The sequence below is a fragment of the Ahaetulla prasina genome, chromosome 6 (assembly GCF_028640845.1).
Source record: "Ahaetulla prasina isolate Xishuangbanna chromosome 6, ASM2864084v1, whole genome shotgun sequence".
NCBI classification, from domain to species: Eukaryota; Metazoa; Chordata; class Lepidosauria; order Squamata; family Colubridae; genus Ahaetulla; species Ahaetulla prasina.
The window spans coordinates 54,781,010-54,796,973 of NC_080544.1; the positions used below are offsets into that span (position 1 = coordinate 54,781,010).

At 37.1% G+C, this 15,964-nt stretch overlaps 1 protein-coding gene across 3 annotated transcripts in view; it reads right to left on the reverse strand.

Annotated features, from left to right (window-relative positions):
* MXI1 (MAX interactor 1, dimerization protein) overlaps nucleotides 1-15,964 on the reverse strand; it is a 75,248-nt gene that overhangs the window by 35,931 nt on the left and 23,353 nt on the right. For all 3 annotated transcript variants that reach the window (XM_058187171.1, XM_058187170.1, XM_058187172.1), the window contains exon 3: nucleotides 12,481-12,510. In XM_058187171.1, coding sequence (XP_058043154.1) covers nucleotides 12,481-12,510 — 30 coding nt within the window. The remainder of the gene's footprint in view (nucleotides 1-12,480; nucleotides 12,511-15,964) is intronic.

A 15,964-nucleotide genomic window follows, 5' to 3' on the forward strand; every position in this document is an offset into this window, starting at 1 on the left:
TATATCTCAAATAAAGTTTATGCTTTTAAGCCAAAGAAGAGTTACTGGAATGTGAAAGGGTTGTGGCACAGCACAAAAGATTAAAAGAACCACGTAATTTTGTTATTCAATCTTTGGTAAAACACTAATATTAATGAACAACGCTACAGTAAATAATCAATTTCAAAAAACTCTACTTCCATGATTTTGGAAACTTTATTTCCATGATTTTGGTCATTGACTGAATAATACCTGGATGAAAACAATTCATGTATTATTTAATTAAAGATGTCTCAATTAACTGGATAGCATTTTTTAAAAAAACTGTTGACAACTTGTTCTGACACAAATACCATTTTTCTCCTCTAACATAAGAGAATTCATGTCAGTCTAAATAGTACCTTAAGCATATATTAGAGAACCTCACCCAATTTCAAAACATGTTTCTAAAACTAGTTTGTTTCTATTAATCACAGATGATTTATCACAGAACAGTATACAAATATAATGCTAAATTAATAGGGCTCTGCAAAACATTAAAAAGAGATGTTCTTCAGGCATGTAGACAATTGGGAACAGTCTTCTAAAGCAGTCACATAAATCTTGGGAAAAAAATGCCACTCACTTTAATTATTCAAAGAGAACTGCTTTCAGCGTTATGACTGTGCTAGAGAAATATAAGTGGTTATTTCTATAGTCTGTTCCAGCCATGTTAAACTATATTTTAGTATTATGTCAACTACTACCAATGCTTTATCCAATAATGACTATACCAACATATGTACATGTTATATGAACAAATGAAGAAAAATTATTTTCTCTAGTACTTCATAGAGACACACATTTATGAAGATTTGGTTTATGAATATTTAGTTAGTGAAGATCAGTATAATAATTTGGCTTGGTATTCTTTAAATCCCCTCATAGCAACATGGACTTTTTCTCCACTGAATCACTGTAATATACTGTATAATGGCTGAAGGCCTACAAGGATGTAAGTAAAGCAAATTTAACAACTTTTTACCATAAAATAATGTTTTTGAAATAATGCCCTTTATAGTTAGTAATATTCTTAGAATAAGTTGCAGAGCATGAAAAATGATTTCCACATATTCCTATTATACTTCAAGGATATTCCTTTCAGACCCATTGCTGGAAAACTGCACACTTTTACACATATTTTGCTCATGGACTTCTCAGAGGCTGGTCATTGTTAAAATGCTCAAAACAGGACATTGGTACTATTCCATCATGGCTGTTCATAATCAAAATTTAAAGGTTTTCTGATCAAGGTCTTAAGGACAGCCTTGATCATATAGGTTTTAAAAGATCAATATTAACAATAGCATCTTGTTTTCAAAGATGAAATTCTTTAGAAGAATGGCTATTATTATTATTATTATTATTATTATTATTATTATTATTATTATTATTATTATTTCCTATATATTATATGAATACCGTGTTTCCCCCAAAATAAGACCCTGTTATATATTTTTTTGAACCCTGAAATAAGCACTTGGCCTTATTGCCATTCACTCAAAAGCCAGATTGGGCTTATTATCAGGGGATGTCTTATTTTGGGGAAAACAGGGTATTATTTTTCATGACAAGCTATGAGCTGATTCTGTGGTATCAAAATCATCTTGGGAGTCGTGAGGAACTATTCGTGAGGAACTATTCTACTAATTTGTCTTAAAGATTATTCAGAAGGCAAGGCATAAATACACAGTGCATGAAATGTAAATAGTGCAGTATGCAGATGTCTTTAAATTCAATCTACAATTTAAATTTTCCAGATATGCAAAATATAACTTTCTCCTTAAGCATCAAGAATGATATAAGTTCAGTTTCAGTTTATTAAACTGAGTATATATATACTTAAATGTGTCCCTCCCATGAGTGTAGATTTCTAAAGAGGGATTAACATGTGAACAGAAAAACTAGAAGCAAAAAGAACAACAAAGGAAAAATCTATGTCATTAGTAAGAGCAGCTAACTAACAGGAGGAGTTGAGAAAATCTCCTCAATAGGGAACAGACAAGACTGGACAATTACAAAGAGCAAGCAATAGGGATACAAACATAGACATTGAGTTTGTAAGACAGAAAATAGCTGCAAACTTTGATTAAAGTCAAGCACAATTACTGTTTTCCTTGATTTAATAAGACAACCATGTGGTTAAGCAAATGATGAAATCAGAAGGCATTGGTAAACATGAAACATGTGTTTTGATCACATGAAAAAGGACTACAGGAAATTTCTACATGTTTTTATATTGTAATAATTTTATTTGTGAAATATTAATGGTTTACTTACACTATGTATACCCCTTCAGTGTGTTTTTAATATAAGCATTTGATATAAAAATTAAGATTTTTATTCAGCCTAGGTATAATAAATTGGATTAATTAGCACTATGCTATATTTACATGCATGGGGGGAGAAAAGCCACGCTTGGAAGGAAAAGTACATAGAAACTGAAGGTTTGACCACGGAGGGAGAAAAGGTACAGTGAGTTTCTCAAAATAAACAGAAATGAATTGTCTGGGTTGTACACTGCAATAAAGAATTAAGAAAGCTAAGGCATAATTCAGAAGAAGGCTCAAGTCTGGAGATTTTTTACAGATTACAAATCTAAAAATTTGTAAACAAATGTAAAAATCTAAAAAAGACTGTACCTGAGTTCCCTATTTTATAAAAACTACATCCTTTTGATCTAAAAGAATTAAAATATAATTTGAATATCATTTCAGACAAGGAACTACTTACAGATAAGGGGAGGAGCAGATTGAATCAGACACCTAATACTTTAATAGACAATTCGAACATTACAGACTCTGTCAATAATGGAGATAACAATGAGCCTCTTAAAAAAGTTATTTCTGCTTACAGTTCCACCCACCCACCCAAAAAATCCCAAATAAGCAATTGTCTGCAAAATGGCATTGTGCAATTCCCCCCCCCCAGTTAATTTTGAAAATAGTGGCAGACATAAAGATACTACAGATGGAAAACAATGAAAACCTGATGAAAGAATCCTTTTGTTTTCCCAAAGATAGATTCCTCCAGTACTATTTATTTATTTATTTATTTATTTATTTATTTATTTATTTATTTATTTATTTATTTATTTATTAAACTTATATACCGCACCATCTCCCATAGGACTCAGGGCGGTTCACAGGCATATTAAAACAATATAAAACAATATAATAAATAAACATTTAAAACCCAGGTTAAAACTAAATATTATCAAAGCCTGATCACTAAAACAATAAGAACCAATAAAACCCCCATTAAAATTTGGTTAAAACATTTTGTTCTTAGGCTAGTCCTGCACGCTGAAATAATAGAGTCTTTAGTTCACGTCTGAAGGTCCGGAGGTCAGGGAGTTGTCGTAATCCAGGAGGAAGCTCATTCCACAGGGCTGGTGCCGCCACAGAGAAGGCCCTCCCCCTGGGGGTCGCCAACCTGCATTGTTTGGTCGACGGCACCCTGAGGAGGGCCACTCTGTGGGAGCGCACAGGTCGTTGGGAGGCAATCGGTGGCAGAAGGCGGTCTCGAAGGTATCCCGGTCCTAAGCCATGGAGCGCTTTAAAGATGGTAACCAAAACCTTGAATTGCACCCGAAGACTACCGGTAGCCAGTGCAGGCCGCGAGGATAGGTGTTATATGGGAGCAACGCGGTGCTCCCTCTATCACCCGCGGCCGCATTCTGACTAACTGAGCCTCCGGTGCTCTTCAAGGAGCCCCATGTAGAGAGCATTGCAATAGTCCAGGCGGAAGTGACGAGGGCGTGAGTGACCGTGCGAAGGCGTCCCGGTCAAGGAAGGCGCAACTGGCGAATCAGATGGACCTGATAAAAAGCTCCCTGGCGACGGCTGTCAAATGATCCTCTAAGGACAGCCGGTCGTCCAGGAGAACGCCTGTTGCGCACTCCTCCTGGGGTCAGTACTTCCTCCCCACAGTCAGCGATGGTGTAAGCTGACTGTACCGGAAGCCGGCACCCCACAGCCACTCTGTCTTGGAAGGGTTGAGCCTGTTCCTCCCCATCCAGACCCGCACGGCCTCAAGACACCGCCCATCACCTCAACGGCTTCATTGGGGTGGTTCGGGTGGAAATGTACAGCTGGGTGTCATCAGCGACAGATGATAATCCACCCGAAACCACGGATAACCTCACCCAGCGGCTTCATATAGATGTTGAACAGGAGAGGCGAGAGGACAGATCCCTGAGGCACCCCACAAGTGAGGCGCCTTGGGGTTGACCTCTGCCCCCCTGCCAACACCGTCTGCGAACGGTCAGAGAGATAGGAGGAGAACCACCGATACACGGTGCCTCCCACTCCCAATCCCCCCAACCGTCGCAGCAGGATACCATGGTCGATGGTATCAAAAGCCGCCGAGAGATCTAATAGAACCAGGACAGAGGAACAACCCCTGTTCCGGGCTCTCCAGAGGTCATCCACCAACGCGACCAAAGGCGCCTTGCTGCTGTGACCGCGTCTGAACCCGGACTCAAGAGCGTCCAGATAGAGAGTTTCCTCTAGGTGTTGATGGTGCTGATTTGGCACCACATTTCAACAACCTTCGCTAAAAGCGAAGGTTGGAGACTGGACGATAGTTCGCTAAAACAGCCGGGTCCAGGGAGGGCTTCTTGAGGAGGGGCCTCACCACCGCCTCTTTCAAAGCAGCGGGGAAGACACCCTCCAACAAAGAAGCGTTGGTAACTTCCTGGAGCCAGCCTCGTGTAACCTCCCGGGTGGCCAGCACCATCCAGGAGGGACACGGGTCCAATAAACATGTGGTGGAGTTCAACCTGCCCAACAACCTGTCCATGTCCTCAGGAGTCACAGGATCGAACTCAGCCCAGATAACATTCTCAAGACCTGTACAGATAGTCCAACAACTTAAGACCACAATTGAGCCTAAAATTTTTGGTTGCTAAGTGAGACATTTAAGTGAATTTTGCCCCATTTTATTACCTTTCTTGCCACAGTTATTGTGAATCACCGCAGTTGTTAAATTAGAAACACGACTGCTAAGTGAATCTGGCTTCCCTGTTGGGTTTGTTTGTCAGAAGTTTGCAAAAGATGGTCACATGGCCCCAAGACAAGACAATCATCATAAATATGAGTCAATTGTCAAGCGTCTGAATTTTAATCCTGAGACCCTCAGAATGCAGCAATGGTCATAAGTTTGATAAACAGTCATAAATCACTTTTTTCAGTGCTGTTGTAACTGAATGGTCACTAAATGACCATTGCAATGCTCTCTATATGGGGCTACCCTTGAAGTGCACTCGGAGGCTTCAGTTAGTTCAGAATGCAGCTGCGCGGGTGATCGAGGGAGTCACACGTTGCTCCGTGTAACACCGCTCCTGCGCAGTCTGCACTGGCTACCTGTGGTCTTTCAGGTGCGCTTCAAGGTGTTGGTTACTACCTTTAAAGCGCTCCATGGCTTAGGGCCCGGGTACTTACGGGACCGCCTGCTGTTACCTTATGCCTCCCACCGACCCGTACGCTCACACAGAGAGGGTCTTCTCAGGGTGCCGTCCACCAAGCAATGTCGGCTGGCGGCCCCCAGGGGAAGGGCCTTCTCTGTTGGAGCACCTACCCTCTGGAACGAACTTCCCCCTGGTTTGCGTCAACTACCTGACCTTCGGACCTTTCACTGAATTGAAAACGCACTTGTTTATCCAAGCGGGACTGGCCAAAATTTTTAAAAAATTTTAAACTTTTTGAATTTTAAATAATTTTAATTGGGGTATTTTATGAATTTTATGGGTTCAATTTGACGGTTTTAAATTTTCGGCCATTTATAGAATATGTTATTTTAACTTTCTGTTTTAATCTGTATATTGTATTGTTTTTTTATAATTTGGCTGTACACCGCCCTGAGTCCTTCGGGAGAAGGGCGGTATAAAAATCGAAATAATAAATAAATAAATAAATGTAAATCTGTACCAATAGATTCTCAAGAAATTATGTTAACAAGGGAGATAAGAGCAGCAAAAAGAAGCTACTCTGAAAAGCTAAAGAATCAATTTTCAGCAAATGAACCAGCAAACATGTGGAAAACTCTTAAAAATATCACCGGCTATGGCAAACCTCCTTCCCAGGCTGAAGGTAATCAACAACTGGCAGATGACCTGAATGAGTTTTACTGCAGGTTTGAAAGGAAACTACAGCCACCTATCTCCACAACCCCCATCTCAGACACACCAACAACAGCCAAGCCTCCTACAACTGACCCCATTTCATTGGGTTCACAATCCCTAGTGATCACAGAAAAGGAAGTGCAGGACCTATTTCACAGACAAAAGCCAGGAAAAGCTCCAGGCCCAGACAAGATAACTCCTTCTTGCTTAAAAGTCTGTGCTGACCAATTGGCCCCCATCTTCACCCATATTTTCAATAAATCACTAGAGATGTGCTATGTTCCTTCTTGCTTCAAACGCCTACCATCATCCTTGTGCCGAAGAAGCCCACCATCAAGGAACTGAATGACTACAGACCAGTTGCTCTAACATCTGTAGTCATGAAAACCTTTGAAAGGCTAGTGCTTTCCTACCTGAAAACCATCACGAATCCGCTCTTAGACCCCTTGCAATTTGCATACCGAGCAAATAGATCAACAGATGATGCTGTTAATATGGCTCTGCACTACATCCTACAACATCTTGAGTCTCCAAAGACCTATGCAAGGGTCCTTTTTGTAGACTTTAGTTCAGCATTCAATACCATCATTCCAGACATTCTTCTAACTAAGCTAAACCAGCTACAGACTTGTAAGTGGATCACAAGCTTCCTAACAAACAGGAAGCAGCAGGTGAAGCTAAGCAAGATCACATCAAATACCTGTACAATTAGCACAGGGGCCCCCCAAGGCTGTGTGCTCTCCCCACTTCTCTTCTCTCTGTATACCAATGACTGCATCTCCAATGATCCATTTGTTAAGCTACTGAAGTTCGCAGATGACACAACAGTGATTGGTCTCATTCGAGACAATGACGAATCCACATATAGACGAGAGGTCGAACGACTAGCCTTGTGGTGCAACCAAAACAATCTGGAACTGAACACACTCAAAACCGTAGAAATGGTGGTAGACTTTAGGAAAAACCCTTCCATACTTCCACCTCTCACAATACTTGACAACACAGTATCAACAGTAGAAACCTTCAAATTTCTGGGTTCTATCATATCGCAAGATCTCAAATGGACAGCTAACATCAAAACATCATTAAAAAGGACAACAAAGAATGTTCTTTCTGCGCCAACTCAGTAAGCTCAAACTGCCCAAGGAGCTGCTGATCCAATTCTACAGAGGAATTATTGAGTCTGTCATTTGCACCTCTATAACTATCTGGTTCGGTTCTGCAACCCAACAAGAAAACACAGACTTCAGAGGATAATTAGAACTGCAGAAAAATAATTGCTACCAACTTGCCTTCCATTGAGGACCTGTATACTGCACGAATCAAGAAGAGGGCCGTGAAAATATTTGCAGATCCCTCGCATCCTGGACATAAACTGTTTCAACTCCTACCCTCAAAACGACGCTATAGAGCACTGCACACTAGAACAACTAGACACAAGAACAGTTTTTTCCGAAGGCCATCACTGCTAAACAAATAATTCCCTCAACACTGTCAGACTATTTACTGAATCTGCACTACTATTAATCGTTTCATAGTTCCCATCACCAATCTCTTTCCACTTATGACTGTATGACTATAACTTGTTGCTGGCAATCCTTATGATTTATATTGATATATTGATCATCAATTGTGTTGTAAATGTTGTACCTTGATGAACGTATCTTTTCTTTTATGTACACTGAGAGCATATGCACCAAGACAAATTCCTTGTGTGTCCAATCACACTTGGCCAATAAAATTCTATTCTATTCTATTAATGATTTAGCTTGTAAGCTGAAGTATCTATAAAAAGTTACTTTCAGAAATGGATGAAGAATGAGCCCAGAAAAAAAGGAAAAAATCCCTGCCACCTCCCTCTCAATACAGCACTGTTTATGCCTCATTCCATTGGAACAAGTGTCAGAGGAACAATGCACAAGTGCTAACTCTTTGCCTGTTTCTATAACATTTTATTGTATCATCTAAAAATATGGTCACATGACCCCAAGACAAGACAATCATCATAAATATGAGTCAATTGTCAAGCGTCTGAATTTTAATCCTGAGACCCTCAGAATGCAGCAATGGTCATAAGTTTGATAAACAGTCATAAATCACTTTTTTCAGTGCTGTTGTAACTGAATGGTCACTAAATGACCATTGCAATGCTCTCTATATGGGGCTACCCTTGAAGTGCACTCGGAGGCTTCAGTTAGTTCAGAATGCAGCTGCGCGGGTGATCGAGGGAGTCACACGTTGCTCCGTGTAACACCGCTCCTGCGCAGTCTGCACTGGCTACCTGTGGTCTTTCAGGTGCGCTTCAAGATGTTGGTTACTACCTTTAAAGCGCTCCATGGCTTAGGGCCCGGGTACTTACGGGACCGCCTGCTGTTACCTTATGCCTCCCACCGACCCGTACGCTCACACAGAGAGGGTCTTCTCAGGGTGCCGTCCGCCAAGCAATGTCGGCTGGCGGCCCCCAGGGGAAGGGCCTTCTCTGTTGGAGCACCTACCCTCTGGAACGAACTTCCCCCTGGTTTGCGTCAACTACCTGACCTTCGGACCTTTCGCCGTGAATTGAAAACGCACTTGTTTATCCAAGCGGGACTGGCCAAAATTTTTAAAAATTTTTAAACTTTTTGAATTTTAAATAATTTTAATTGGGGTATTTTATGAATTTTATGGGTTCAATTTGACGGTTTTAAATTTTCGGCCATTTATAGAATATGTTATTTTAACTTTCTGTTTTAATCTGTATATTGTATTGTTTTTTATAATTTGGCTGTACACCGCCCTGAGTCCTTCGGGAGAAGGGCGGTATAAAAATCGAAATAATAAATAAATAAATAAATGTAAATCTGTACCAATAGATTCTCAAGAAATTATGTTAATGATTTAGCTTGTAAGCTGAAGTATCTATAAAAAGTTACTTTCAGAAATGGATGAAGAATGAGCCCAGAAAAAAAGGAAAAAATCCCTGCCACCTCCCTCTCAATACAGCACTGTTTATGCCTCATTCCATTGGAACAAGTGTCAGAGGAACAATGCACAAGTGCTAACTCTTTGCCTGTTTCTATAACATTTTATTGTATCATCTAAAAATATTTAATATATAACAATAAAGCTTTTTTAGAAAGTAGCAAATTTTTTTTAACCATCTTTCATCAGATTCAACTCCCAGAATTTCCAGCCAAGCAACTGATCTCGCTCTATCACTTATATAGACTAGTGAAAATTCTTGGAGTTAAAAGGTTTGATGGGTTGAGAAAATATGCAGTAAACTTTGCTCTAAGTTTGGGCATTAGTAAATTGACCACTTTTGCCAATACTCTTACGATCCAAATGGGCAGAACGCAGCAAATGGGTTGATATCATTTTGAAAGCTTTGGGTAAACTGAGCATGAAGAAGGAGAGATTCAACCAAAATAAAATGTGAGATGATGGAAGATTGTTCTAAATTTTAGAGTGGACATTTGAACTCAGTTTTGACCAGTTGCAGTCAATAATAAATTATTAGGAAGCTGAAATTCCAAATTAGAGTTCTCTGAAAAAAGGTACAAATTTCCATAAGAAACTTCAGAAAGAGGGGAAAGGGGACAGAACAAAAATATTACTTATTGCTAATAAGCTATTTGTTAGAAAACAACTTAAGGGATTGGAAAGATCTAGGAAGAGTTATCCCTATTTACATGGTTGCAAAGAGAAATGGAGCCACACCAAAGAAAAACATTCCAACTGTTCTTGCTCCACCACATATACATGCTAATCGACTCATCAGCCTACACCATAATATTATGTGACTGATTTTGAAGATAGTTAGGAACCCAGCATTATAATTTACTCAACAAACTATTAAACCTTAGTATGATATGTGAACCAGTCAGTCTGAGTTTACCAGTGAGCTAAACCATAATATGGATGATTTAGATTGGACTTTGTAAATCATATTTATGGAAGAGGTAAATAATCTAACACTCCAAGGCTGTAGTAAAAAAAATTAGCATGGTTCAGAGAAACCTCCAAGTATTGATATCAAATTCTAAACTTTGATATGAAAAAGTGAAATAATTATAAAATTGACCTGGGAGTAATAGTATTATCTGTATTTAATTTGATTACACTTTTTGTCCTAGTGTACTGAAAACATTTTGCAGAGGGCCTTGGCGCTATACTCAGAAATACTATCAAAGCAGAAATATATATATATAACCTTCATTTTGATTATTTAACATTATGAAAGCAGGCCATTTTGCTTTGTTCAACAGTTCAATAGTTACAACAAACCATAGCTTAGAAGTGTTCAAATCAGCTACTGATTGAGGGACATGGAGGAAGTGTAGTCAAAACCAAAACTGATGTTCCTCTAAAAAAAAGATCAGTATTGATCTTAAATGTTTTTCCCATCTCTAGTTAAAACACAGAATGGTATCATGCTAATCTTTATAGCTGTGCTAGTATGACAGCTTCACAAATATTAAGGCCTTCATTAAACTACAAACCTTGCACTCCACATAGGCTATTTCTGCCACTTCCCTTTTTTCACCCATGCTATGTTTTACAAAGTAATACCTTCCCCATGATAGGAATTGTGCTGCACTCTACCTACAGTTTAGCTTATGGTAACGTTGGTAGATGAATATGGTGAAGTTCAACACGTCAAGAGGGCACTAGGTTGGAAATGGGCATCTTAGATCATTTGCTAAAGATCATTTTGCTAAAGTTACCTACTCATATTTTCCTAATATCTATTATGAATACCTTATACCACTTAAATTTCAAAAAAGTCTTGTTTAAATTTCCTGAGTTTCTTCACATATCAGTGTGCAAATATGGAAGTATTCACTCAAATCTTTCTTGTGATTTTTTTTTACTTACTGATAATCATTATCATCACTTTTACTCTCTATCCAAGACCCACTTTTTGTCATCAGTAATTTATGACCCATAATTTCCTTTCTCCCGCTTTTCTACTTAGCCCTAAAGAACTTTGCTGTTTTGCATTTCAAAACTTCCTCAATTTTTCGCAAAATTCCCTGTTTTCTCTGAAAATCACACTTATTTATTTATTTATTTATTATTTACATTTCTATAACGCCCTTCTCCAAAGACTCACTAACTTAATTCCCTGTTTTCCCTCAATATTATACACACACTAAATTTAAAACAATAATAATCTTAAAGCTGAGTTAAAAGAACAGCTCACCCAGCCCACAGAGCTGAAAAAAGGAAGTAAACATACACAGGAAATATACAAAGTACACTCTTTGTCAAACAGCAAATCAGTAACAAACAAAACAAAGCTAGAGCTAAAAAACCCTGCGGGGATTCTGGCCTTTTGACTGAATGCAGGTATGTAACTTCTCCTGTTCCAGTCTGGCTTTATCTGCCATGCTTAATCAAGATAATCCTGCAGTCTTCTCTTCTAAATAAATTCCAAATAATCTGTTCTTCTATGAAACACATTTCCTTTTCCATAGAACCAGTAATGAGTCTGAGACTATTGATTCAACCAACCTGTCTCCTCTCCAGTCTCGAAGATAACTATATAAATAGGATTCTGATACAATGATAGCATCCTGAAAGCAACGCTTTAACCTGATATGTGTGTGAACTAACTCCCTGCTCTCCCAATAGTATTTCCATTCTGTTGCAAAGGTGATGAGTCATAGGGTAGAATTAGTGAAGCAACAAAAATTAGTGAAGCAGGTGTTATGATAGTGTGGCTCAAGGATGATTAGACTACGTCCTAAAGCATGTTACCAGAAGACTGTTCCTCAAAACAAGGAACAGCAGGAAACTAGAGTCCATTGGTCAATGAAAGTTTTCTGTATTGGGGCAGATATGACAGGTCTGAGAGGGAGAAGAGAACAGAATGCAATACAAAAAGAAACATACAAGCTCTTTAGCTAATATGTACCAGTATTTGGAAATCTGATACCTTAGCAACCTTCTGTATGGACACTGACTCAATCAGATTTCAGCTTGCACAAGGAGAAACAGTATTTTCTCTGAATACAGATTAGCTGTAAAAATAGCTCACTTCTTTGCATTTTAAGGAGGATGGACACCAGTTCAACATTTTAAGATCTGTATTTTAAACAATCATGTAGCGTGATGTGGCATTTCAGGCTATCAAAACTTATAAAACAATATTTTCTAATAACTGACTTGGAGATATTTGGGACAAGAATTTTCATCTTTCTAGTCAGTTGCCATTTGTGGATGTTGATAATCATAGCCCATCTATCTAGTAAACACTAAATTGACTGCTTGAAATTATCATAGGACGATTTATATGTTTTAACAATTAAAATATTAATAAGGTTTGCAGTTCAGTTTGTTCATTAATGACTCACCGATTCTTTTCTAGTTCGTTGTGCGTAGACCTGAAAGATAAACCAAGAAAAAGAAATTATTATGTATCTCTAGTCTACCTCATAAGCCCATTTTCATTAACACCTTTCTTTATACTAGTGTCTTGCAGATATATTAGTGGATAATTCACATCTTTCAAAGCAATTTGGGAAAGACCAAATTGAATGACGGCTGTCATAAATCTTGAGCAGCTTTTCATTCCCAGTTATAAGATTCCTATTCAAAAACATAGCCAACTATGATATGCTAAGTAATTTAATAGTTACAACTTTATATCTTACTGCAAAATTCTAAGTTTAACAATTTATCTTCAGCTCAATATCAATTTGCTTATTGCTTTTGTCACCATTATTCTCTAGTATGAAGCAGTCCTGCCCAAATCATTCTATAAATAAGATGCTGTTTACAGTGTTTAAAATAATTAAACAAGAAAGAATAGAAATAAATGAGAAAGTCCCTCATTATCTAAGCTCTTTTCTTACATTTAACTACTATATGTATTCATGCTGATAGGTCAATCATGAAAAAAAAATTAAACTTATGATTTTGTTCAAGACAATTTACTAAACTTTGCAAGCAATCTGCAAGTTTCCAAATATGTTTTCAGAATTTATCTTTTTATAATAACATAGTTTATAACAACTGAAGTATGTAGAATTTGCCAAGCATCAATTATAAATTACTAAAATTAATTAAAAGTATTTTACTGCTTTAAAAAAACTATAAAGTAAATTGATCCCAGAATGTCTTTGTTTTTTAAATTCAAAGCCTATAATTTTAAGATGTGACAATGTATTTTTATGAATTATCATCACATTTTCCTGAAGCGCAAATACTGCCTTCTATCATCAATTGAAAGAACTTTTAATGAGAACCATAACATTTAATTAATGAAGAATTCCAGGCTCAATAGGAATTTTCTGTGAATCAATAACTTCTAAAAATGGCAGTCAGAAAAGTGATGAAGGAATGCTAAGACAAGTAAAACAAAAACAAAAAGAAACTTCAAAAAATAGTCAGAATTATTTTAATCTCGGCACAGAGCTAGATTGACAGTCAAATGTATCAGATACTCTAATCATGATGGAGAAATCTGGAAAGTGGTTTTTAAATGGAATATTCTGATTTTATTCTTTAAATACACATATCTATATGCATTACTAAGAGAATAAAATCAGATTTTAAACACAATTATCCGTCCACCACAACAGCAAGCAGCAATTTAAAAATATAAGCAAAAGGGACAAAATATTATGCCACTGAGGACATAGCAAAGAGAAAAAGAGCATTTCTCTGTGTTGGGTTAGACCGATCAATCTCAAAAATACCTTTCTCAGTTTATTGGCCTGTCACAGTAAAATTCCTATTTAGTGCTAGTTTTGACCTAAAATTCTTGAGGCCCATTAATTACCACAATATAACATATATTATGTTTTGTGCTATGAAACAATGGTAACATTGTAAACTTAATAAAGCATGACCATTTATTGTATTCTTTATCATGCATGCATATATTCTATGCATTTGGATTTTTAAATATTTTGAAGCAGTGGATTTTTAAAAATCTGATAAATTTAAATGAAATTCTTTTGAACGATCCATCAAGTAACAGTATTTAAAGCCAAGAAAAACCTTCAGGGTTACCACATGTGCAGTGGAACCAATCTGTATATAAATCACAACTGTGTATTAATAATTTTATTTACTCTTCATTCCTACAGGAAACATTTCCCCTTTCTAGAGATTTCATTAAGGGCTACAACTCCTAGGCAAAGGATTGAATTCCTAGATTATAATCAAACCAGTCATCAAGGTTGGAGCTGAAAGAACAAAGTTCGCCCTACTACTGGGAACAAAATTAAAACAGCAGGCTCTCCTTTACTTCTCACATATGGGAGATTCTGTTACTTATCTTCCTTCCATCAAAACACCATAAATGAGGAGGGATGCCATCTTGTCATGAAGTTTGTTAATTTATACTGTGATTTAAAACCATACTAGCATAAAATAAAATAGTATGAACTTTCCACGTAGGAGGAGTGAAAAAGAAAAACTTCTGCAGCTGCTAAATATATCCTGTCAGACTACTACAAGGAACAATCCTTAAAATAGAAAACATTTTGAAATACATGTAGTGTTCTCCTTGGTAACTCAAGCGATAATCAGTGTTCTCTCCTCAGAAAATATGCTGTTTTTGTCTCTTGCATCTTTGTAATACATTTCTAACTAAAACTAAAATTAAAAGTCAACAATCTTACAAAGCTGTCTGTTTAATGATTATGATTAGTCTCTTCTTTTTCTCAAGAAAGTACATCCACCATTTCTAACCTGATAATAGTCTAATCTTCTCATAATAGGTAATGTCAGTTGAAGATGATAGAAATCCAGCACCCTCATGGGTGCCAGGTTGTAATATGCAAGAAGACAATATTTCACTTGTAAACTGTATTATATTGCAAGCAGAAAATCAGTGTTTCCATTTCATCAACCATGCCAAGCTTCAGTGTTGTCATTACAATTCCTTCCTGTTTTATTCCAAGTAGCTACAAATTCAAAAGCAAAGTTTCATTAAGTAAGTTATAAGCCATCAGCTTACAATTAAGTAAGCCATCAGCACAAAGAGATCTTTCAAGTAAGCCACTCCCTGAAAATAAGATTCCTAATCTTTGGGTGCAATATTAACATGCTTCATGTTAAAGATGGAATCTAATGAATATGGTGGGAGCACTGGACAGTACCAAAAAAAACCCATATCTGAATCAACAGGAATTATCTGTATAAGAAAATATAGTTTAGTTAAACTATTAACCTAAGGATTGCTCCATGAAATAAATAATAACAACGTTCTAAGTTCTGCTATAACTGAAAAGAAGAAATAAACAAAACTCCATAAGAATTCCTATGTCTTCTCTAATTTTAGCCTTAAGCATTCTTTTTTTAAAAGTCCCCAATTTTTCTCTGGTAGATTTATAACCTACTTTTCTTTTAGGTGCTGAAGATCACATATATAGTGGTGTGTCTTGGATCCCAAAATAGGATTTTGGGACTAATGAAAGGACAGTTTCTTACTTACCTGAAGAGTACAGGAGCTCTAGTGAAATAAAAGATGTTCCTTTACCTGAAATCTGTATGTTGTTTATAATTTAAATTGAACCTTGCCATTGAATGGTAAATGTTATGCTCAGAGTCAATTTCCAACAAGTCCAATCAGTTATTCATCTGAGTTCCAGAATACCCCACTAATCTCTTTTGCTAAATATATATTTTTAATAATTCTAGAAACATCAGAGTTCCCACAAGCATACTAACACTTTGTCATTTTTATGAATCATGATATTCAAAGTACTGAGAGTGTTACACTCATTCAACTATGCACTAAAAACTACCTTTCAATGGAGGGAAATATGTTTAGTTTTGCTTTGAAAATACAGGGAATTTTGCTTAATGGTGGGCAATATTCCTTCT